Consider the following 25,164-nt stretch of genomic DNA (forward strand, 5'->3'; position numbering starts at 1 on the left):
TAAATTTTTCTCAATCACGTCGATCTTATGTCCTATATGTGAGGTAGTCCCGGAGTCTCGCAATCACTTGTTATGGATTGCTTCTTTACTAAAAAGAGAGTTGGGCTTTTAGAGAGTTGGGTGGGGAGTTTTAACTGGTCGAAGGACCTCCACGAGCTTCAGCAAAAGAATCTATTCCCCAAGGCTGAGTTTTGCAATTCTAAATGCAATCATTGTTGCTGCTCTTTACTTGATTTAAAAGAACATGAATGGTTATATATTTGATGCTCTATTATTCTCAGCAGGAAGATCAAAATGTGATTAAGGCTAGTGTTAGGGCTCCACAAGGCTTGTTTCCAAAAAATAGATAACTATATTTTAAGTTTAGTTAATAGTTAGTAGTCTGTTCTTTTGTGGCTAGATGTTGCTGTAGCTTGCCTTTGGCTTGTACCTACTCTGTTTTTTTTTTTTTTTTTTTTTGAATAAAATCTTCTTTTTTGTTAAGAAAAAAAAATAAAAAAAAAATAAAAAATTGAGCTCCCACACAAACACATGCTAAAATACAAATTATATATATATAAGTTCAAATCTTTATTCAATTCTAATTTACGTACACAAAGATGATGTGGATACATAAATTCTAGATTCACTAAATTTTGGTAAGAATTGTACTTCAAGGTTGTCTCCACAATTTGTTTGTTGTGCATATACTTACCAACAACAAGTGCTTTGAATATTATTATTTCAACATAATGTTTGGCTTGCATGAGAGCAAAAGGTCTTAATCGGGCACATCTTAGGTTTTATTCATCTAGCTAGTTCTCTGCAACACTTTAACCCATAACAGCGCACATAAGTGACACATTAAAATTTAATTTACAAAAACATACATTCGTGAAAGTATAACATAAATAGAAATTTAATGTTCAACCTAATTAATTTGCGAGTAAAACTAATTAACTATTTATCTAACTTCTGCAAGTGGATATATATAAATATATAGATATATATATATATATATAAATGAAAATTAATACTTACGGTCAAGGACAAACCTCCATTGAATGCTACCAGCATGGTTGTCAGAGAGATGAAGATCGTTGCTAGTCCTATAATCAACTTGAAGTGTAGTGAAGCAAGGACTTTTGGATAACTAGATGTGATAATTGACAAGAACGTTAACGTTGAGAAGAAAGATGAAGACAACGCTACTGAATTTAACCAATTTGAGTTTCTTCCTTCATTGTCATAAGAGTCTTGAGAAGTAGTTATTAGAACTCCAACAAAAATAAGTATTGAAACCATTAGGCATGATTTACTAGTGCTTTTCATCCAACGCTCTCCATCTTTCAACATAGACTCATGTGTTGTATTGAAAATATCTAAAGGAGTCAAGCCCTTTGAATTTTTCATATGGGCATATGATGGCATCATATGCTTCTGCACTTCCTGCAACATTAAATGATTATGATTATTATTATATATATACTAGGAAATAGAGTGCGCTTTGCGCGCTTTTAAATATCTTTTTAATTTTATATTAAAATAAATTATTTTTTTTATTATGAATGAAATTTAAAATATATTCATTTTTTAATTTTTTAATTATATATAAAAATTACGATTAACAAAAATAATTTATAATAAAAAAAAATACCTCTTACATTAAGTTATGCATAAAAATTAAATAAATATTCATTTTTTCTTGTTTTACACTTGAAAAATATATTACAAATATAATTTTGTAATAAGCTAAATATTAATAATAACTTACTTTTAAATATTTAAAAATGTCATTTTATAATTATTAAAAATTATATTTTACCGTACAAAATTAATACATTAATAATTTTATACATCATTTCACAAATTTACAATTTTTTTATATAAATTAATAAGATAAATAATTGTATGGAACTAATTATGAAGCAACCAAGTAGACCATTTTTTGTCAACTTTTTGTATTAAATCAAAGATTTATATTATGATAATGACATAATTTTCTTCGATTATTAAAAATAATATAGTTTTAAATAATTGAAATGTAATTTTATGATCATTTAAATAATATTATTTATTTTTTGAAAACAAATATATAAATAATTAATAAAAATAAACATTTATATTTAACCCTAGAGTGGAGGAAAAATATAGTCTTCCACATGATATTATTAGATATATCAATTGTAAATGATAATTATATTATTTACTTTAATTATTGTTACTTTTTTTTAAAATGCTCAATTTTATGAATTAATGTTAAAACAGAAAGATTAAATATGTCATGAAAAGAAAAAAAAAATAATTAAATAATATTTCATAAAATGAAAGGACACACCACTCGCAGTTTAATTACAATGTATATGATGCAATTTAATTTAATTTTATCAATTTACTATTATTATAATTAATGATCTTATATTATCAAACAATAATAACATATAATAAAATAAAAATATTAATAATAATATAAAAGCCTATTATTATTATTATTATATATTAATCAAATAGGTTAATCTATTTTTATTGTTAATTAAGAACTTCTATAACAACTTGCAGACGTTTCATATTCCTTCTCCTAATAGCATTAATTAAAAAAATAGAATGAATAAAGTTGCTATGTACACAAAAGAGACACTCTATGATAAACTATATTCTTTATAATAACTTTTAAAATTCCATAACATATCTAAATAAATTTAAATACATAATTCATAATATTTAAATAAATCAAGAGACATAATTGTATTATACACACTAAATAACAACATGTCTTTTGAATTTCTTATGAGAAGTAAAAATATTTGTGCAATTAATAGTGATGATAAAAATAACAAAAATATTAAATAAATAAGAGGATGTAGAAAAATTTAAAAAAAAAATGAAAAATAATTCATAATCTTATTATTAAATGAAAAAAAATTACTATTAATATTAACAAAAAAAACGTAAGCATAAATGACAACAAAATGAATTAAAAATATGTACCACAAATAATAATAGAATAAGTTAAAAAAATATAATGTAATGAATAAACAAAATGAAGAAAATATTAATCTTATGATGGAGTACTATTATTAACAAAAAAAATATTAATTAAATATCTTATATAAATTATTATATCTTTTTATTATGCCCACTCATTTTTAAGTGAATAATTATTAATACTGATAATCAATAATTAAAATAAATGCATAAGTAAAATAACTTAATTTTAAAAAATCACAAAAAAAATAAAAATAACAATCCTAAAAAGATAAAATGTCTTCTCACCTCGTAATTGTATCTATAAATATAATTATATCACATATTAAAATAAATGAGTCAACTTAATTAGTTAAAAATATACATATATATACATATAATATTATGGATATTTAAAGTATCGTGAAATAGAGAATAATCAAACAAAAATAGAAATTAGAAAATAAATAATTTAGAGATGTGATTGTATAAGAAAAAAAATTATAGAAATAGTTTTTTAATATAAATTCAAAAATAACCATATATGTAATTTAATTATTAATATATTTATTATATTTTTTTTTTGTGATATTTTATTAAAAAATAAAAAAGTTGGTCTACACAACAAAATTAAATTATAAAAGGAATAAAATATAATAATAATAATAAAGTGTATAGACAATGAAAGAAAAAAATAAGAGTATATATATTAGAATTAGTATGACATGCATAACATATCATGTTTGTAAGAGAGAAGAATAGTGATAAAAAAAACTAAAAAAAAAATTGATAATTTTACTTATAGATCACTACATAAATAAAACTTAAAATCTAATATTTTTATATAATTCATAGAAAGACATTACAAAGAAAAAGAAATGAAGTAATTATACCTAATCATATATGTATCTTCGTATTTAACTTTTGGTTGTTATGATATGATTATATATATATGAATTATGTATAATAATTTATTAGAAAAATGATAGAAATACGTATTTTTGTATTTCAATTTTTGTTGTGGTTATTGTTACTACTTACTATTATACATCTTCTTCAAATCTATATTCTTATATATATAGTGAGTAATATGCAAGAATCAAAGAATTGTAGGGAAGTGAAAAAGTCGTAACTGATTTTTTTTATTTTACTTATTTATGTTAATGATAAATATGCAATAATAATAAGAAGGTTATGAATAAGTGAAAAGGCATGTAATTGAATTATTATTGTTGTTATTATCAATTATACTTTTTACAAATAAATATAAAATAGATAAAAATGTAAATTTTTAACAAAAAAAAATAGATAAAGTAAATAGATTATAGAGTGCCACCTCAATGCTTTAAAACCCTTCTTTATATATATACTAGGTAACGATACCGCGCCTCGCGCGGTTGTTTAAAAACTTTTTATTTGTATTGTAAAAATAAAATTTATATTATATATATTAAAAGCATTATTGTTAATTAATATGTTAATGTACTATAAAAAAAATAAGGAGCACTAAAAAAGAGAAAACACAAAATCTAATAAGAAAAAATTAGCGAATAAGCATATCTTATTATTATTATTATTATTATTATATTTTTTTTTAAGATGCCAAGTTTCGAATGTTACAAAATTAATGTAAACTATTCAAATATTTTGTTTATGTTTATTTTTACTATTAAAAAATTAATGTATTTTTTTATTCTAAAATAGTTTATTGATTTTTTTAGAAAAAAAAATCTATAATAATAATTATGAATAGTAATATATAATAATAATAATGGTGAGTGTTATAAAAATGAAAGGACAACATTAATAATAAATAAAGAGAGTTAATTACAATTTAACTCTTAAAATTTAATATTTATATTAGTATAACTGTCAACACTAAATAATAATAATAATAATAATAATAATAATAATAATAAATAATGTAAGTTGTCTTTTCATTTTTTTTTTACGTTTTTGTAATATATAGATAAATATAGATCGATATTTATGCTAGATAAAAAATTTAAATAATTAATACACAAGTAAAAATATAATTGATTATAAAGTTATAATAATATGATGTTGAAATTAAATTATAAGCCTTTTCAGGATTTTCTATAAAAAAAAATACTAAAATATAATCACTAAACAAATAAATTTAAAGACAAAAAATATAAGATATGTTACTTCATCACATTAATAACTAATCATTCTCTAAGCTTTTAATATAATGAATTTATCAATAAATAAATATTGAGTAATAACTTTAACTTTTAAATTATAAAGTACATCACCACCTTTAAGAATTAACTAATAATATAGTTAAATATTCAATATAAGAAAAAAAAAATACAAATGTGTCGTTAAATAATAAATATGAAATTTTAAAATTATGTATTTATAATTTTTTTTAATAGTAAATTCTATGTGCATCATTATCAAAAATAGTTATGAATAGTGTTAATATATATAATGATATATTACATCATGCAATTCAACACAATTTTTTATGAGTGAATAAGCAATATTTTTTTTTTTTAAAAAAAAAGTATATAAAATTAAAAAAAAAAAAAAATATGGTGCTTACCTCTAATATCCAATCTAGATGATAATAGATAACTCAAATTGATACAAAATAATAAAAGCTCTCTTCAATTTTTGATAGAAATATATATAGGTATAAAATTAGTTGTATACATTATAATTGTATATGATTAATATATATTAAAATAAAAAAATATGATGCTTATTTCTAATGTCAGATCTAGATGAATAATAATTATGAATAGTAATATATAATAATAATAATAATAATGATGGTGAGTGTTATAAAAATGAAAGGACAACATTGATCATAAATAAAGAAAGTTAATTAAAATTTAACTCTTAAAATTTAATATTTATATTAGTACAACTGTCAACACTAAATAATAATAATAATAATAATAATAATAATAATAATAATAATAATAATAAATAATGTAAGTTGTCTTTTCATTTTTTTTTTACGTTTTTGTAATATATAGATAAATATAGATCGATATTTATGCTAGATAAAAAATTTAAATAATTAATACACAAGTAAAAATATAATTGATTATATATAAAGTTATAATAATATGATGTTGAAATTAAATTATAAGCCTTTTCAGGATTTTCTATAAAAAAAAATACTAAAATATAATCACTAAACAAATAAATTTAAAGACAAAAAATATAAGATATGTTACTTCATCACATTAATAACTAATCATTCTCTAAGCTTTTAATATAATGAATTTATCAATAAATAAATATTGAGTAATAACTTTAACTTTTAAATTATAAAGTACATCACCACCTTTAAGAATTAACTAATAATATAGTTAAATATTCAATATAAGAAAAAAAAAATACAAATGTGTCGTTAAATAATAAATATGAAATTTTAAAATTATGTATTTATAATTTTTTTTAATAGTAAATTCTATGTGCATCATTATCAAAAATAGTTATGAATAGTGTTAATATATATAATGATATATTACATCATGCAATTCAACACAATTTTTTATGAGTGAATAAGCAATATTTTTTTAAAAAAAAAAAAAAGTATATAAAATTAAAAAAAAAAAAAAATATGGTGCTTACCTCTAATATCCAATCTAGATGATAATAGATAACTCAAATTGATACAAAATAATAAAAGCTCTCTTCAATTTTTGATAGAAATATATATAGGTATAAAATTAGTTGTATACATTATAATTGTATATGATTAATATATATTAAAATAAAAAAATATGATGCTTATTTCTAATGTCAGATCTAGATGAATAATAATTATGAATAGTAATATATAATAATAATAATAATAATAATAATAATAATAATAATAATGATGGTGAGTGTTATAAAAATGAAAGGACAACATTGATCATAAATAAAGAAAGTTAATTAAAATTTAACTCTTAAAATTTAATATTTATAGTAGTATTTTTTTATTAATTGATAAAAAAAAAACACATTGAAAAAATATATATCTATCAAATTATTTATTAAGAATCAATGATATCTTTATAACTGTCAACACAAATAATAATAATAATAATAATAATAATAATAATAATAATAATAATAATAATAATAATAATAATAAACTAATGTAAGTTGCCTTTTTTTTTTATGTTATTGTAATATATAGATAAATATAGATCGATATTTATGTTAGTTAAAAAATTCAAATAATTAATATTATACAAGTAAAAATATAATTGATTATAAAGTTATAATAATATGATGTTAAAATTAAATTATAAGCCCTTTTAGGATTTTCTATAAAAAAAATACTAAAATATAAATACTAAACAAATAAATTTAAGGACAAAAAATATAAGATATGTTACTTCATCACATTAATACCTAATCATTCTCTAGGTTGTTAATATATTATATATGAATTTCTCAATAGATAAATATTGAGTAATAACTTTATTTTTAAAATTATAGAGTACATCACCACCTTTAAATTAACTAATAATATAGTTAAATATTCAATATAAAAAAAAATACAAATGTGTCATTAAATAATAAATATAAAGTTTTAAAAGTATATATGTATAATTTTTTTTAAAAGGTAAATTCTATATGCATCATTATCAAAAATAGTTGTGAATAGTGATATATATATATATATATTAACATCATGCAATTCAACACAATTTTTTATGAGTGAATAAGCAATATTTTTAAAAATATATATATAAAATAAAAAAAAAATATAATGCTTACCTCTAATATCCAATCTAGATAATAATAGATATCATCAAATTGATACAAAATAGTGAAAGCGCGCTCTCTTCAATTTTTGATAGAAACATATAAATAGGTATAAAATTAGTTATATATATTATAATTATATCTGATTAATATATATTAAAACAAAAATAAAATATGATGCTTGATAATAGATATCATCAAATTGATACAAAATAGTAGAAATCCTCTTCGATCTTTGCTAAAGAAAGATATATTTACATATATATAGATATGAGATTAGTTATATATATATATTATAATTGTATCCAACTAGTATATATATATGTGTGTGTGTGCATATTACATAATGTATATAATAGTATATAATTTATAATTTTCTATTGAGTGAAAAACATAAATTACAATAAAAGTTTTAAAAAAAATAATATAAAAATATGATGCTTACCTATATACCCAAAGCTATATGAATGAATATATTATCAAATATTGCATAACAATAGAATCTCTTTAATTTTATAAAAGCATATATATAGATATATATAATAGGTATGAGATTAGTTATTAAGTAAATATACTATAATAATAATAATAATAATAATAATAATAATAATAATAATAATAATAATAATAATAATAAGAGTTATAAAAAATGAAAACATAATAAATAATTATGAATTAAAAAGAATGAAAAGTCAATAATAGACTAAATATATAATTAAATCTTTAAAAATAAGATTAAATCTAGAAAATTGAGAGAAAAGAGATTGAAAAAAAATGACATATAAGATGCCACATCAAGTCCACCAAAACTCTCCTTTGTATATATATATATAATTGATATTGATTTGAAATTTATCCTATCTATTTCATTATGTTTGCATATGGAGACTTCGTTAAATTTTGAAACTTATTATAAATTGTTATATTCATACCTTAAACCATGATATCTCTTTTCGAATCTGTAGTGTTCCTCCAAGTTTATGATCGAGTTTACTTGGAGGTGGCAATGTTGCAGCCATGTGTAATATGTTGTTATTATCATCATCTTGATATGTTATGATGACATCCTTAACTGAGCCAATCTCATGTATTAAATTGAATATTTTTGAGTGTCGATTCAAGACAGCAATATGGAATATGGTTCTATTTTTCTCATCCACATCCCATACCAAATCTGGTTGTGCGTGAATAAGCTCAGCCAAAAACTGAAAGTTGCCTAATTCAGCCGCCTCGAATAGTAAGCTTGATGGTTTGTTAATTAGATTGTTTACCTTCGACTCTGGTAAACGTACTAAAATTTCATTCCAAAGGCTTCTAACAAGTTGAAGGGCTTGATTTTTCAGACTCTTTCTGAATGAAGGAACCAGACCTGAAATAACATATATATATAGATATATATATATATATATAAATACATAGCTGTACATGTTTACTTAACTATTTATGAATATAATGTTTGGTGTTTTTGTAATAAAATGACTATCTCTTAAATGAATATTTATTAATTTTTATGGAAAGACATACTTGAGGTGATGTCGCTGGAGCTCTTCCATGTCCATAGTCTAGGAGTTTGGTAACAAAGGATATATGTTTTTCTAGCTAAAATATGCAATGCAGTATCATTATTCACATCTCGAGCTATTGCTAGTTCACTGTCATCTTCAAGCATTTTCAATGCAAGACCTGTTTAGTATATTAATCACAGTAAGGGGTATTAGATTTGTTTAGTATATTGAGAAGTGTTACACGTATATTTGTGTGATAGTGTGTGTTAAATTATTATTATATATTTTGTAAGATATATGTTCCCTTACCGAACAAATCAGAATTGATACACGTGAAGAAAATTCCAATCCATTCGCCCTGCTCAAGAATCTTCTTTGTAATAGGATAGAGAAACCATGACATTTTATTATGGCCAAACAAAGTAGCCATGTAAAGTGGTGTCATGCCTTGGCCACCTCGAATAAGTGGCAAATTCTTATTTTTGTTCATAAGAATAATGGCAATATCTATGCTTCCGCTGATAGTAGCATAGCAAAACGCAGTGTTTCCTTTGCAATCCTGCAAAGCTAGATCGTTTTCTTCCATCAATTTCACCAACTCCTTCACAAGTTGGACGTGTTTTGCTCCAGCCGCAATGTGAAGAACAGTTTCTTCTGCTCTTGTGATTGCGGTTCGTAACAATGCGCTATTATTCTTTATGATTTTCAGTACAGTTCTAGTGTCATTCTTCAAGATAGCATAGTAAAGACGAGGAACCGTTTCTTGAAATTCTTGTCTTGCTTCTCCTACAAAAGAAATTTTGAACATACTCATAACTAACTTGTATTGTGAATGTATATATATAATACATAAATATAATATAATATATATATTTAAAAAAAAATTAATATATGCAATAAAGCAGTATCCCTTTCGTCCCCCTCTCTCTCTCTACCTATCTCTCTTTTTCTCTCTTCAAAACACAAGAAAAAAATCCCACAAACTAGCATAACCACCACACTCCGGCGACCTACCTCCGGCCACTGACCAGGCCCACGCGCCGGACCACTCGAACCTCCTAGTGTCGGGGACCTCACCCCCCAAGCGGCGCCGCTCCTTTCGCCGCCGTTAGCTTGGGATTGCAAGTCAAGGTTTGGTGATTCAAACTTTCAACGTATTTTTCGATCACCTCCGGCGTCCGTTTGACGAGACGTTTTCACCACTAAACTCAGCTCGTCGAGGAGAACAACCTACACTAAACCATTTTGCCTGGTTCGCTACTTTTTCTAGTGACATTTTTGTAGCTCCACCCCTTTCCGGCGACATTGTGTACCGTTTTGACAAACGGTTGGCATGGGTGTGATCTACTCGTTGAGGTGGTCGTTTTGATATACACTACTCCTATTTTCGGCGACGTTTCCGGTACAACAATTTTTACCGCCACCAATTGTTAATGTGCACCGCTTAGGTGAGGTTTCGGAACTCCAAATTTTAAATATAGTCATATTATATGTCGTTGGACTCGGTTTTGAATGTAGAATGCGATAATGATAATTATTTAACCATTTAGTGGTATAGATGAGAGTAATATGTAAGATTGGACTAAACAATTAGAGTTCGGGACTTAAGAGCTTAAGATCGTCTTTTGGAAAAAATTTAACGACTCGGGAGAGGTAGGGACTCAACTTGATTATTGGACTTGATTTTTATATGCGTTGTATAACATTGGACATATTCTAATTTTTATGATTTACAAATTGTTTGAAAAATTGAAAACTTAATCTGCATATTTTTCTGGACTGTTCTGGGGCACTAAGTGCCAAATATATTTTTGTACAAATATTTATGCAGATTATGATTTATGGGTTTATTCAAAATACAGTTGTTATGCTGCCGAATTTTTTTAGAAAATAAAAAGGAATATGTTCTTTTGTTATTCTTATTACTTACCTGCTTTGGTTATACTGATGAGAGCCATGTTGGTCATGTTCGGTGTATATTGTTGTTTCACGACCTAGTCTCTATGTCATCATAGGTAGATCAGGTGTGCACTCACCTGTAAGTGAAAGACCTAGAATCTGTACAGGGAGTGAATCAAATCTCAGCCCCGGTATTTATGGTGGATATCAGATGCGACTACCCGGTTTTGGATGTCGTTTTCTATGATTGGTATTGAGAGCTAGGGGTCTAGTGGACGGTGGGATATGCATTTAATTGATGCTTGATTTTGTGATTCTTTGTGGTCTCTCTACTTTGTTTATACATTTTGATACTGGTGATGAGATATTTTATTTTTACAAAGCTAACCATGCAGGAATTTTATTAAACCAAGTGTCCTTTGATATTAGTTGTTTTCCTACTGGCCTTTATAAGCTCACCCCCCCTATTTTCTCCCATTCCAAGAACTCAGTTTGATGCTAGTGGATGAGGATGGTACCATTGGGAAAGGAAGTCGTTATTAGTTTAGTCTTATTCTACTCTTAAATCTTTTAATGAAACTAATTTTGTAATTAAGCTAAAATGGATGGTATGGGATGACTTAAATTAGCTATGTACTAGTTAGAAATGAGAAATGATGGATGCTAGGTATTATTTTGGTATTTTATTGACATATTAAATCTATCTATTTGGTGATTACATAACTGTGAGGATATTATTTTTTTTTTATATTGATGAGTGGTCCTGATTTTGTTACTAATATTTTCTTATTAATATAGGAGTTAATCCATTACTTTTAAGTTATTATTTTGTGATACAAATTAAAGGATCATTTATAAGCTTTATCTTTCTACAAGGGTCAAAGGGTGACCTTTGACTACCCAAGTTATGGATATTACATATCTGCCACGGCCTAGTGTTGGATTTTATGCCCTAAATAAAACTCATTTCAATATAATCAGATTTACTTATTAATAAAGATCAGAAATAAAATTTTATGTTGCATGGTTCACATGATTTATTTCATGATTATATATATAATGTCTATTTAAGTCCAGTACATATGAATTTGTTAATGATTATAGTGTTGTCAGCACAGTGGAATATAATCTTAATTATATGTTCGAAAGTTTATTCCCTGATTTGTCAGAACACTAGATTTAGACTGACATGATAATCAGCGATAGGTATTCTTACACCTTGGATAAGTGTTATGACCTTTCCAGGGCATTGGCAAAGTTTACCAGTATCGGATGTATGGAGTATACATCGAAAGGGACCGATATTGAACTTTGATTAGATATATTAAAATTTACCGTAATATCTATTCAATTCAATATCACCCGTTGATCCTAGATCAAATGATCTTAATCCTGATATGTTTAGGTACGATCTCAAGAGTATTATACATGTTCTTTGATTTGTTAGTTAAGACTACTTTTGGGTCAGGGTGATACGTACATTTTGAGAACATGATAGTATAATTGAGTGGGAGCGCTAACATAAATATGGAGTCTATAACTTCTATAGGAATTTAGAAGTGAAACGATGATATCCTTCGAGCTTGGCTAAACAGAGATAAATGGTTGAGATCTCATTTCACTTCGCTAGAATATTATTTATATGGAGCTAAGTGTTTTAAGGATAAAATACATTGAAGGTGTAACGATAACTTAGTGCCTATTCAATGTAGATCATCTATTAGAGGGTCGTTGAGCAAATTAGGATTATAACAATGGATAACTAATGACGTATCTATATCGTGGAACATATAGAGCGTTCTATATGACTGAGAGTGCAATTCCAAGTTCTAAGTGTGGATTCAATAAGGAATTAATAAGTTAGGAAATTTACTTTATAAATTCGGTTCGACTTATTGGAAGCTCGGTTATACAGGCCCATGGTCCCCATACTAGTTGAGACCATACTGCTTGTAAGACTCAGTTAATTGATTTTGATTAATCAATTATAATTATAAAGTTAGACTATGTCTAGTTTATGAATTTTCACTATGTTATGACTTGATTGTGAAGAAATAGTATTTTGGGGTTAATTTGTTAATTAAGAGACTTTATGGAGTCTAATTAATAATATCATAAATGACAATATTATTTGATAATTGTTTTAATTATTAAATAAATAGTTTTGGCATTTATAAGGTTGAATTGAAAAATATAGTATTATTGAAAAGAAGAATAAGTGGTTGAAATAAAGTGGCAAAATTGTAACTAGAGATTGGCTCACTTAAGTGTACGGCCAAGTGTGATTTATTGCCCAATATTTTATTCTTTTTTAATCCATTTAATTCAACCCTAACCCTATTGAAGAATAGTATAAAAGGAAGATTATGGTCTCATTATATCCAACTAATGCCTCCAAAGCTAAAAACCTAGATAAGACCTCTTCCTTCTTCTTTCTTCTTCAATTCGAAACACCAAGCCTTTCTTCACACTAAATATTTTCAGCCATTAGTGAATGAGTGAGTGCCCACACACATCAAGTGGTATCTCAATCATAGTGTGTAAGACTGTAGGAGATTCCAAACAACAAGAAGAGAATCAGCATCAAAGGAAGGAGAGAAAGAGATCCAGGTTCAGATCTTGATTATGTTCTGCTACAAAAAGGAATCAAGGGCTAGAATCTGAACAGAAGGAGTCATTATATTCCGCTGCACCCAATGTAAGGTTTACTAAACTTTATATGTGTTTATTTCATTGTTTTAGAATTCATATTAGGATGTTAATGAAACATACATGGTAGTAAATCTAGATCCTGGTAAAATATTTCCAACACTTAGGGCTCGGGTCGTGACAGTGGTAGTTATTAGTTAAAGTAGTTGGGCCTCTTTTATGTTTTGTGGGGTTAGCTAGAAGGTTGGCTATTGTTTCTGTTGTAACAAACTCTCTTTCTTCAACCATCTGTGTGTATAAATAAAAGGCACTTGGTCTCGGATTGAGACTAAGCTTTCATTTCATTGATTGGTCTTATTAAGAATCTGGGATTGAGAACTTGGAATTCTTCATAGATCGTGATCGTATATTGCACCAAAGTACTACAAACAAATGCTTATGTGAAAAAAGGATTCCTATCCTTTTCCTCTAGCTTGTAAATGATAGATGGAAACAATGTGTGGCACGCAATGGAGGAATATTGCTGCCCCAATAACTATATTGTAATCCTTGCATATTATACAAAGAATAATTAACATTTTTTCTTATTGAACATTTTATGCTACTAAGTTGTGCGCTTTATAATATACGGCTCGTTAATAATATTCTTTTGAAATATAACTTTTACTTTTACAGTAATGTAGTCACTCCAATATATTCTATCCAATTTTATGAAAAAGGTGATAGTAAATGATAGTTGATAAATAAATACGTACAAATAAAAAACCGTTCACTATTTTCTATTTAATGATTAAAAAATTAAAAATATAAATATTATATATAAAAAAATTATTCTATTAATTATTAATGTGAAATAAAAGTATTTAATTTGTATCTATACTACTATTTACGTGTCATTCGTTTCATAATAAAATCAAATAAAATGTCATAAAAGTATTATATTACTATAAATATTGTATTTTAAAAAGTATTATATATTAATGAGTGATATAGTATAATAAGAAATACAACTTGACAATGTAAAAAAATTTAGAATAAAAAAATACTAATTATTCTCCTCCAAAAAGTAGAGGCGAGGAATTGTGGTTGGGTGGGTAATTTGCCTATGGCATAATAGCCCATTATCAAAAACTAATATAACTTGTACTCAAAAAACAATAAAAAATAACAAACTAATAAAACTTGTAAATTGTCTTGTCTTTTGACAAGTGTATGATGTTCTTATGAGTTTGATTGGTTTTTATTATATTGCTATCTGATTTGGGTTGGCTTTATTGGTGTTTTCAAAGTGTTCTTGCTGGGATGGATCAACAATATGATGCAATGAGTTTGGGAGATGATGATTATGGTTTTTTGATGTATGAAGATGATACGGTTGACACAGTTGAATTCGATGATCGATGGTGCCTTGTAGGACATTTTTTGACGGATCGTAATCTAGACTTTGAAGCAATGCAACACAAAATGGCTTCTCTATGGCGTCCTGTTCGCGGTTTGTTTGTTAAAGAATTAGAGCCGAATCTTTTCTTATTCTAGTTTTATCATGACATGCATATAGATCGTGTTATGGAAAGAAGTCCTTGGACCTTTGATAGAATTCCTCTGATTTTTGAAAGGCTTAAACTAAGGGAAAACCCACGCTGTATTACTCCTGCAGAGGTGGATTTTTGGGTGCAATTACATGGTTTGATTGCTGATTTTCACTCGGAAAGAGTGGTGAAGGATTTGGGCAATTACATTGGATGATATGTGAAGATGGATCCGAATAACTTTACTGGCGGATGGAGAGATTATCTAAGAGTAAGGGTGCAGATTTGGGTTGATAAACAGCTGAAGAAAGGATGGAAACTACAGCTAAAAAATGGGCCAGAGTGTAATGTGACTTTAATGTTTTGTTTTGTTTGTGGATTATTAGGCCACTCCGAGAGGTTCTGCGAGAAGGCGTTTGATACACCTACACATCTTCTTACTAAGGCGTATAATCTCGAAATGAAAGTGGCTCCGAGGAGATGATCACATTCCATTGGTGCTAGGTGGTTAAGACCAGAAATGGCTACAAAGCCGATTGGGGAGACCTCTGCTACTCCGGTGACTAGCAGACCGGCGGCAAGCATTACTTCTGTGCAATCAGGGGCGGAAGTTATGGGAGCAAATCGTGGAGTAATGGATGGAGGAGATAAGATTATGGGCAATCAAGGTGATATGGATGGGGAAGGAATGAAAGGTGATATAAATGGAAAGTCAACAATGGGAGATTATGAAGGTAAGGAGGATGATAAACAACTTGTTATTGAACAAAAAAGAAGGAGAGTAACAATGGGAATTAATGGAGAATTACCACAAGAGGATATGGTCATGGGAGATGATGTGTATGCTGCATATTTTGATGACCACGTGATGAATAACTCCAACGTGTCACTCTTACAGAAAAACTTAAGTGGGGCGGGTTCTGGTTGACAGGCCCACCAAGGATTATGAATCTTTTCAGCTGGAATTGCCGTGAGCTTGGGAACCTGTGGACTGTTCAATTCCTAAAAGAGATAGTTTCTCAAAAGAGGCCCGATTTTATTTTTCTGTGTGAGACTAAGTGTGCTAAGAATAGGGTGGACTAGGTTGGAAGATATTTGGGCTTTGATGGGACTTTTAGTGTTGAGGCCCAAGGAGGAGGTGGTGCATAGCTTTCTTTTAGAAAAACCAAAATGATTGTTATATATATGGTTTTCGCAAAATCATATCGATTTTATTGTTACTAGTGGGACCCGAAACCATTGGAGAATTATTGGTGTGTATGGCGAACCACGAAGGCAACTATGTTGGCAAACTTGGAATTTATTACGCGAACTCAAGACCCGTTTGAATCATCCTTGGTGCACAATTGGGGATTTGAATAACATAGTGTGCCAAGAAGACAAACGTGGTGGAAATCGATATCCAAGGGGTCTTATCGAAGGCTTTTTACAAGCTTTGAGTGATTATGACTTAATTGATATGGAGATTATTGGTCACCCATATACTTGGAAGAAGAATAGAGGAGGAAATAATTGGGTGGAGGTGCGCTTGGATAGAGCTTTGATAGACTCAAGTTGGTTTCAAAAATTCTCAAATGCAAAGTTATACAATTTCCATCACTTAACATCGGACCATAGTCCAATCTTCCTGGAACCTGAGGCACCTGTCCAAATGGGAGGCACCCGAAGCTTCAAGTTTGAGAATGCATGGCTCAAAGAGCAAATGTGTTATGAGATTATTCAAGGCTGCTGGGAGGGGAATAATGGTGAAGATTTCTGGTTCAAACAACAACTTTGTGTGGATAAAATTGGTGAATGGGGGAAAACACTTACTGGAAACTTCAAGCAGTGAATTAATGCGTGTAAAAGGGACCTAGACTTGTGTTGGGTTTTATGCCCTAAATAAAACTCATTTCAATATAATCAGATTTACTTATTAATATAGATCAGAAATAACATTTAATGTTGCATGGTTCACATGATTTATTTCATAATTATATGTACATAATGTATGAATTCATCTGAAACCCTTTTCACATACTTGATCCTGTTTATTGTGCTGTCAACATATTGGAAAGTAAACATGACTATGTGAATAAAGTTTCCTAGATTTATCAGACACAGGGTTTTACTGATATGATAATCTACAACAAGAGTTTACTTGCATTTGGAGAAATGCTATGTTCTTTCCAGAGCATTGGTTAAAGTAAAGCTCGGGTTTGATGCATGGAGTATGCATCGGAAGGGACCGATATTGAACTTTGACTTAGATTTATTAAACTTACTGTAATATCTATTCAAGTCAATATCGCCTAGTTGATCCTAGATCAAATGTTCTTAATCCTGTTATGATTAGGCTCAATCTTGAAAGGCTATTCGTGTTCTTTGATTTGTTAGTTAAGCCTACTTTTAGGTCAGGGTGATACGTACATTTTGGAAACACTGTAGTGCAATTGAGTGGGAGCGCTAACATAAACATGGAATCTATAGCTTCTATCTGGCAAATAGTAAGTAAAGGATGATCTCCTTCGAGCTTGACCAAACGAAAATAAATGGTGGAGATCTCATTTCACATAAGCTGAAATATCATTTATACAGGGTTAAGTGTTTTAAGGATTAAATACATAGTAGGGTGTTACGGTAATCTAATCCTTTTATAGTGTAGATCATTCATATAGAGGATCATTGATCACATTAGGATTATAACAATGGATAACTAATGATGTGTCTATATGGTGGAACATATAGAGCATTCTATATACTGAGAGTGCAATTCTAAGTTCTATGCGTGGATTCAACGAAGAATTAATAAGTTAGTGAATTTGAGTAATAAATTCTTGATCTACTTATTGGAAGCTCGGTTATATAGACCCATGGTCCCCACACTAGTTGAGATAATATTGCTTGTAAGACTCATATAATTAGTTTTGATTAATCAATTATAATTCTCAATTTAGACTATGTCTATTTGTGAATTTTTTCACTAAGTAAGGGCGAAATTGTAAAGAAAGAGTTTTAGGGGCATATTTGTTAATTATGATACTTTGTATGGTTCAATTAATAAATATGATAAATGAAAATATTATTTAATAATTATTTATAGTTATTAAATAGTTAGAATTGGCATTTAAATGGTTGAATTAGAAAATTGGCGTTTTTGAGAAAATCAGATGCAGAAAAGACAAAACTGCAAAATTACAAAAAGTGAGGCCCAAATCCACTATGCATGGCAGGCCACTTTTGTAGGGTTTTCCCTCTGATATTTTCATTATTTTAATGCCAAATAATTCAAACCTAACCCTAGTGGAATGCTATAAATAGATAGTGAATGGCTTTAGGAAATTAACACTTTTCTTCTGACTTTTCATTCAGAAAAAATTGAGCCTCTCTCTCTCCCTATCTTTGGCCGACCACTCCATCTTTCTCTTCCTCATTAAAATTTCGAATTTCTTAGTGTTAGAGTAGTGCCCACACACAGCAAGTGATACCTCAAATCATAGCGAGGAAGATCGTGAAGAAAGACTTTCAGCAAGAAGGAGTTTCAGCACTAAAGAATCAGAGAAAAAGATCCAAGTTCAGATATTGATAATGCTCTGCTACAGAAAGGAATCAAGGGCTAGATATCTGAACGGAAGGAGTCATTATATTCCGCTGCACCGAATGTAAAGTTCACTAAACTTTATATGTGTTTATTTAATCGTTTTAGAAAGTTCATATTTAGGGTGTTAATCAACATACTTGTGAGTAGATCTAAGATCCTGGTAAAATAATTTCCAACAACTTGTTGAAGAACAGAAGGGATAATGCCTCGGTTCAAAGATACAAGGAGATTAAGAAGCAGCTTCTGAAAATTATTGATAAAAAGGAGACGTTTTGGAAGCAACGAGCAAAGCAATTTTGGCTCAAGGAGGGAGATCAAAACACAAAGTTTTTCCATGCGGCTGCTAATACAAGGCGTAGAACAAATATCATACACCAATTGAAGAATGAGAAAGGCGTAGATGTCACCTGGAATTCAGGTTTGGAACTTGTGATTACTAATTATTTTACAAACTTGTTTAGTTCTTCTTCAACATTGACCCAGCCAGTTATTGATTGTGTGGATTGAATGGTCACGCCTGAAATGAATGAGACTTTCCTGCTTATTGTTATGGAGGATGAGGTGCGCAATGCTATCTTTGGAATGCATCCCGATAAGAGCCCCAATCCAGACGATTTGACTCCGGCTTTCTACCAAAAGAATTAGGCAGTAGTCGGTTTGGATGTTGTGAAGGTAGTGCAGCGTTTTTTCACAAGTGGACAATTTGAAAATGATGTCAATAAGACCAATGTTGTGCTTATACCGAAGACAAGAAATCCTGAGCGCATGACGGACTTAAGACCCATTGCTTTGTGTAATGTTTTATACAAGTCTATTACCAAAGTAATGGCGAATCGTTTGAAACCGGTCATGGATAAGATTGTCTCGCAATACCAAAGTGCTTTGATACCTGAGAGGCTCATTACGGATAATAATATGGTGTCTTTTGAAGTGCTTCATTATTTGAAAAGAAAGAGGTGGGGAAAAGAAGGTTTTATTGAACTAAAATTAGACATGAGCAAGGCCTATGATAGGATCGAATGGAGTTACTTGGAAGCAATTCTTGTGAGGTTGGGATTTGATAATGGTTGGACTACTTTGATGATGGAATGTGTTTGATCAGCTTCGTATTCCATTATTCATGGGGGCAAAAGGATGGGTCCTATCTCTCCTCAAAGGGGCATTCGACAACATGATACACTATCGCCTTACATTTTCACCTTATGTGCGAAAGGTTTCTCGGCATTGATAAGGAAATATGAATCGCGGGGGTGGCTTCATAGTTGCAAACTGGCAAATGGTGCTCCTCGAGTGTCACATATATTATTTGTGGATGATAATTATCTCTATTGTAAAGCCACAATGGATGAAGCAACTAAAGTTCACCAACTCCTCACTATTTTTGAGCAACTTTTGGGCCAACAAGTTAACTTTGGCAAATCCTCAATTTTTTATAACGACAACACCGATTTGGCTATCAGCAACCGCATCTGTTCCTTACTCCAAATGGTGGTGGCTGATGAGAATGGTATGTATCTTGGGTTGCCAAGCACAATGGGGAGGAATAAAAATGTTGTATTGGGATACTTGAAGGAACGGGTCAGGAAAAAGGTTCAAAATTGGGACTCTAAGTTTCTGTCTAAAGCAGGAAAAGAAGTCTTAATAAAAACGGTGGGTGTCAAGCTTTGCCAAGCTATGCTATGAGCGTGTTCCTACTTCCTTTAGATATTAGTCATGATATGGAGCAACACATGGCAAAATTCTGGTGGAAAACATCAAATACAAAGGATAAAGGGATTCATTGGATGTCTTGGGATAAGCTTTGTTAACACAAAAGCGTTGGAGGCTTGAGTTTTCGTAATTTGAGAGATCATAATCTTGCTCTTTTGGGAAAGCAAGGGTGGAGATTACTTACCAATACTAACTCGCTGGTTTCAAGAATCTTCAAAGCTCGATACTACCCGAACGGATCTTATCTCTCGGCTCCTATTGGTAATAATCCAAGCTTTATTTGGCATAGTATATTTGAAGCTCAAAATGTGGTTAAAATGGGGGCTCGTTGGATGATTGGAATCGATAGTAAAGTTGTTGTCAAAGGAGAGTTGTGGCTATCATTGGAAGAGAACCCGTTCATTACTTCTACACACCCAGCTTTAAACTCAGTCGTGTTTGGTAATCTGATGGAGATTGGAAGTGGGAGATGGGATATGGAACTGCTACACGATCTGTGCAACAACAAAGATGTTGCAGCAATTGTTGCTGTCCCGATTCTGCAGCATACAGCAGCGAGTGGGCTTGTGTGGAATTAAGTGGCGTCTATTCAGTCAAAATTGCATTTAACTTGATTCAAAAAGCAAAGGGGGTCTAGAATACTGTTGAAGCTTCGGATTTCTGGAATGAACTTTGGCGTTTAAAAATACCTCCCAAAGTTAAGAACTTAATATGGAGAGGGGGTACCAATTGTCTTTCAACAAAAGTCCAACTGATTATTAAGAGGGTTGATGTCAATAGCCTATGTCCTGTTTGTGATCTCCATAACGAAACAATCATGCATGCTCTTGCTTTCTGTCCTCTTGCAGCACAATGTTGGGAGAAAGTTGCTATTATCACACTAGTGCAGCAAGAAACCAGTTTCTTGGACTGGTGCGTGACTGTTTTCAGCACACTAAGCACAGAAACCCGGAGACTATTTTGCATTTTATGTTGGGCAATATGGGGTGCAAGGAATGACAAAGTTTGGAAAAACAAAGCCTCTAATGCCTCCTTTATTTTTGTATTCTCCACTTGTTATCTTGATCAATGGAATTCGGCTCAAGCTCCTTACTTGGAGACATCACAGACAAGTTTAGTGGCTGGGGATGGATAAGACCGATGGTGTGCACCTAATGTCAACGAAATCAAGGTTAATGTGGATGCATAAATATTTGGGAGTAGCCAAGACTATGGTTATGGAATTGTGGCTAGAGATGAACATGGTTTTATGTTGGAAGGTGTCTCTCGACTTTGTCATGGAAGTGTATGTCCGGAGCTAGCTGAGGCAATTGGAGTTCGTGAGGCCCTAAGTTGGATAAAAGACAAACAATGGCCGCATGTGATTTTAGAGACAAATTGTCTGGTGGTGGTACAAGCAATTCCTAATCCAATTCATATGATCTCTTTATTTGGTGATGTAATTAAAGAGTGTCAAAACTTGCTTGTGAGTTTAAGTGGTGTTGCTATTTCTTTTGTGAAACGGTCAGCAAATTTAGTAGCTCATGCGTTTGCTAAAGCTGCTATTTCTTATCCTGATCGTATTTTCAGTATGAGGGATGTCCCAACTGAATTGCTTCCATGTTTGGTTGCTGAATTTAAAAGTTAATAAAGTTTGATTACTTTCTTCAAAAAAATAAAACTTGTAAATTATAATATATAAAATTTAAACTAATATAATGTAAAATTTATATAATAATAAATATTATATTTTTATGTTTATTATTATATTATTTTTAATATTTTATTATTAATTTTAGTTAACATGTTCTTCTGCATTAAATAATTTGTATTGTTATTATTAAATTTTATATTTATTTTTATTTTTGTATTAATACTATTAATTTATATTTTTTTAATAAATTATTAAGTGAATATTAAATAATATTTAAATTTTACATTAATATTTATAATGATATATTGAATACAAATTTTTTTTTTTTTTTTTTTATATTTGCGCCATAAATACAACATGTTTTCAGTTATATACACTTAAATATTACATTTTTTATTTTGACGGATTAAATACCTTAAGTTACATTTCTGTTACTTCCGTCACTACTATTTCTGTTTCCGTTACTTCTGTCACTACTATTTGTGTTAAGTGCTAATTTGGCAAGTGAGACACCATATGTCAATATATCATTAGTTCACATTTAATTTTTTTTAAAAAAAATTATTAAATAATTAATAAAAAAATAAATTTAACTTATATTTATTTTAATATATAAAAAAGAATTTTTCTTTTTTGAAAGTAGATAAAAAAGATTTAAAATTAAAGAACAGATTATTCAACTAAAAAAAATGAAAAACTAATAAAAATTTCTTGTATCTCTCTCTTAATTCCCTCTCTTTCTTCTTCCCTTTCTTCATCTGTACATTTTTTTTTTTTTCAGTTTCTTCAATTTTTTTTTGAACGGTCTTCTCCACTCTCAAACTCTCTCTCGCATAATGTTCACAACTTTTCAACTGCCACTCACTATTTTTATCGACGAAAAATCTCTCCAAAACTAAATATGCAACTCCAACACTCAGATGCCACAAAAATCCAAAAAAATTCCAGATCTAAGATATCAAAACGCGCAGAAGAAACTCCACCATTTTTTCCAGCGAAGGTTCTCGGTGGTCTAGGTTTGTAGCGTTTTGGGTTGCGGGCGTTTGGGTTCGAGGGGTTCGCGGGGAAATCTCAGATTGAATGGGATTTTTTGTATTCATAAATAAGTAGAGTTTTTTTTCATATTTTAACTCATTTCAGACCGTGAGTTTCAAATTTCAAATTGGGGTTTCAATTTTGATGATGAGAATAACTAGGGTACAATCATAAAAGAGTTTATTGTATTTTTATTTATTTATTTATTTTGTCTCAGAACCCACTGAGATTTAAAACAAATAAAAAAAAAACATGTTATTTTTTTTGGGGTAAATAGCGACAAAACCCCCTCCCCTCCCCCCCCTCCCCCCCAAAAAAAAAAACTTTTATTTTGGTTTCACTTAACCCCCAAAATCCAAATTTGTGAGGTAAAATCCCCAATACTCGTATTATGTTAGCAATTTAACATTTCCGTCTATTTTAGGTGTTAAGTGTCATGTTGGACTGAACACTGTGTACACGTGGCACAATTTTATTGGTCCACATAAAAAATTATTTAAAAAAATTAATTTGAAATTAAAAAAAAATATATAAATAAAAAATAAATTTTTTTTCTTTTTTTTTTCTTTGTTTTTTTTTCTTTTCTTTCTTTTTCTGTTTGTCTCGCTCTATCACTCTCTCGAACAGGTGAAGGTGGTTCTCATTGCCTTTAAGCTTTCAAGAGCTTCTTCCTTCACTGATTTCTTCACTCCATCTGACCTAAATTTCTACACACCAAATTCAAAATCAAAACCCCCATTTCTTGAAAATTCAAAAACTTGAACTAATCCCACCAAATTCATAATCACAAAAATCAAAACTCCTTATATTGAAAATTCCTTAACTTGAACCAAACCCACCAAATTTAAAATCACAAAAATAAAAACCCATTTCTTAAAAATTCAATAACTGAAACCAATCCCCACCAAATACAAAACCCTAGTTTTTCATAAAGTCAGTAACTTGAACCCAAACCCATCAAATTCTTCAATCAATGTTCTGTTTTGAAGATTAAAAATGGGAGAAATTTACAAGTTCTTTAGCGCCGCGGGCTCAGCGGCGGAGCGAGCAGAAGAAGAGGACAGCAATGGAAACGGTGAGTAGAACACTGGTGGCAACTTGGAGAGAAGAGGGTTCGTCGGAAGTGGCGAAAATCGGAGCTATAGATTGGAAAAACTCTACAGGACCTTCTTCTTCCTCTTCTGGAACATTGTTTGTTGTTGTTGTTGTGGGTTCGGAAGCTCGAGCTAGCCATGGAGATCGAGAGATCGAGAGAGTGATAGAGCGAGATGAAAAGAAAAAGAAACAAAAGGAAAAAAAAAAGAAAAAGAAAGAAAGGGAAAAAAGAAAAAAAAATAATTTTTTATTTATATATATTTTTTTTAATTTCAAATTAATTTTTTTTAATTTTTTAATTTTTTTTAAATAATTTTTTACGTGGACCAATAAAATTGTGCTACGTGTACACTGTGTTCAGTCCAACATGGCACTTAACACCTAAAATGGACGGAAATGTTAAATTGCTAACAGAATACGAGTATTGAGGGTTTTAGCGTACAAATTTGGGTTTTGGGATTAAGTGAAACCAAAATAAAAGTTTTGGGGGTTTTGCTGCCATTTACCTTTTTTTGAATAAAAAATTTAATATTTTTTAAAAGGGAAAAACAAGTTCGTTGATTTTTAGATTTTTTTCTAATTTTTTTTAATATTTTCAAATAAAGTTGTTGTATCATAATTTTCATTTTATTTTTTATTAATCATGTAAGGAGTTTTTTAAAAAGTTAAATAAATGTGAACCAATACTATATTGACATGTGGTATCTCAATTGCTCAATCAGTACTTAACAGAAATATTAGTGACAGAAGTAACCGAAATATAATTTAAGGTATTTAATCCGTTAAAATAAAATATGTAGTATTTAAGTGTATAAAACTAAAAACATACCATATTTATATGGTAAA

At 29.1% G+C, this 25,164-nt stretch overlaps 1 protein-coding gene across 4 annotated transcripts in view; it reads right to left on the reverse strand.

Moving 5' to 3' along the window:
• Positions 1-532: 532 nt before the first annotated feature.
• LOC115696814 (uncharacterized) overlaps positions 533-25,164 on the reverse strand; it is a 30,007-nt gene continuing 5,375 nt past the window's right edge. For 3 of the 4 annotated variants that reach the window (XM_061118875.1, XM_061118872.1, XM_061118874.1), the window contains 5 exons: positions 9,498-9,974; positions 9,208-9,366; positions 8,616-9,052; positions 1,021-1,428; positions 533-810 (listed from right to left, as the gene is read on the reverse strand). In XM_061118875.1, the coding sequence (XP_060974858.1) occupies positions 787-810; positions 1,021-1,428; positions 8,616-9,052; positions 9,208-9,366; positions 9,498-9,974 (1,505 nt within the window). In that variant the 3' untranslated portion in view covers positions 533-786. The remainder of the gene's footprint in view (positions 811-1,020; positions 1,429-8,615; positions 9,053-9,207; positions 9,367-9,497; positions 9,975-25,164) is intronic. The other variant, XM_061118876.1, reaches the window with a different exon arrangement.

Source organism: Cannabis sativa, chromosome 7 (assembly GCF_029168945.1).
Source record: "Cannabis sativa cultivar Pink pepper isolate KNU-18-1 chromosome 7, ASM2916894v1, whole genome shotgun sequence".
NCBI classification, from domain to species: domain Eukaryota; kingdom Viridiplantae; phylum Streptophyta; class Magnoliopsida; order Rosales; family Cannabaceae; genus Cannabis; species Cannabis sativa.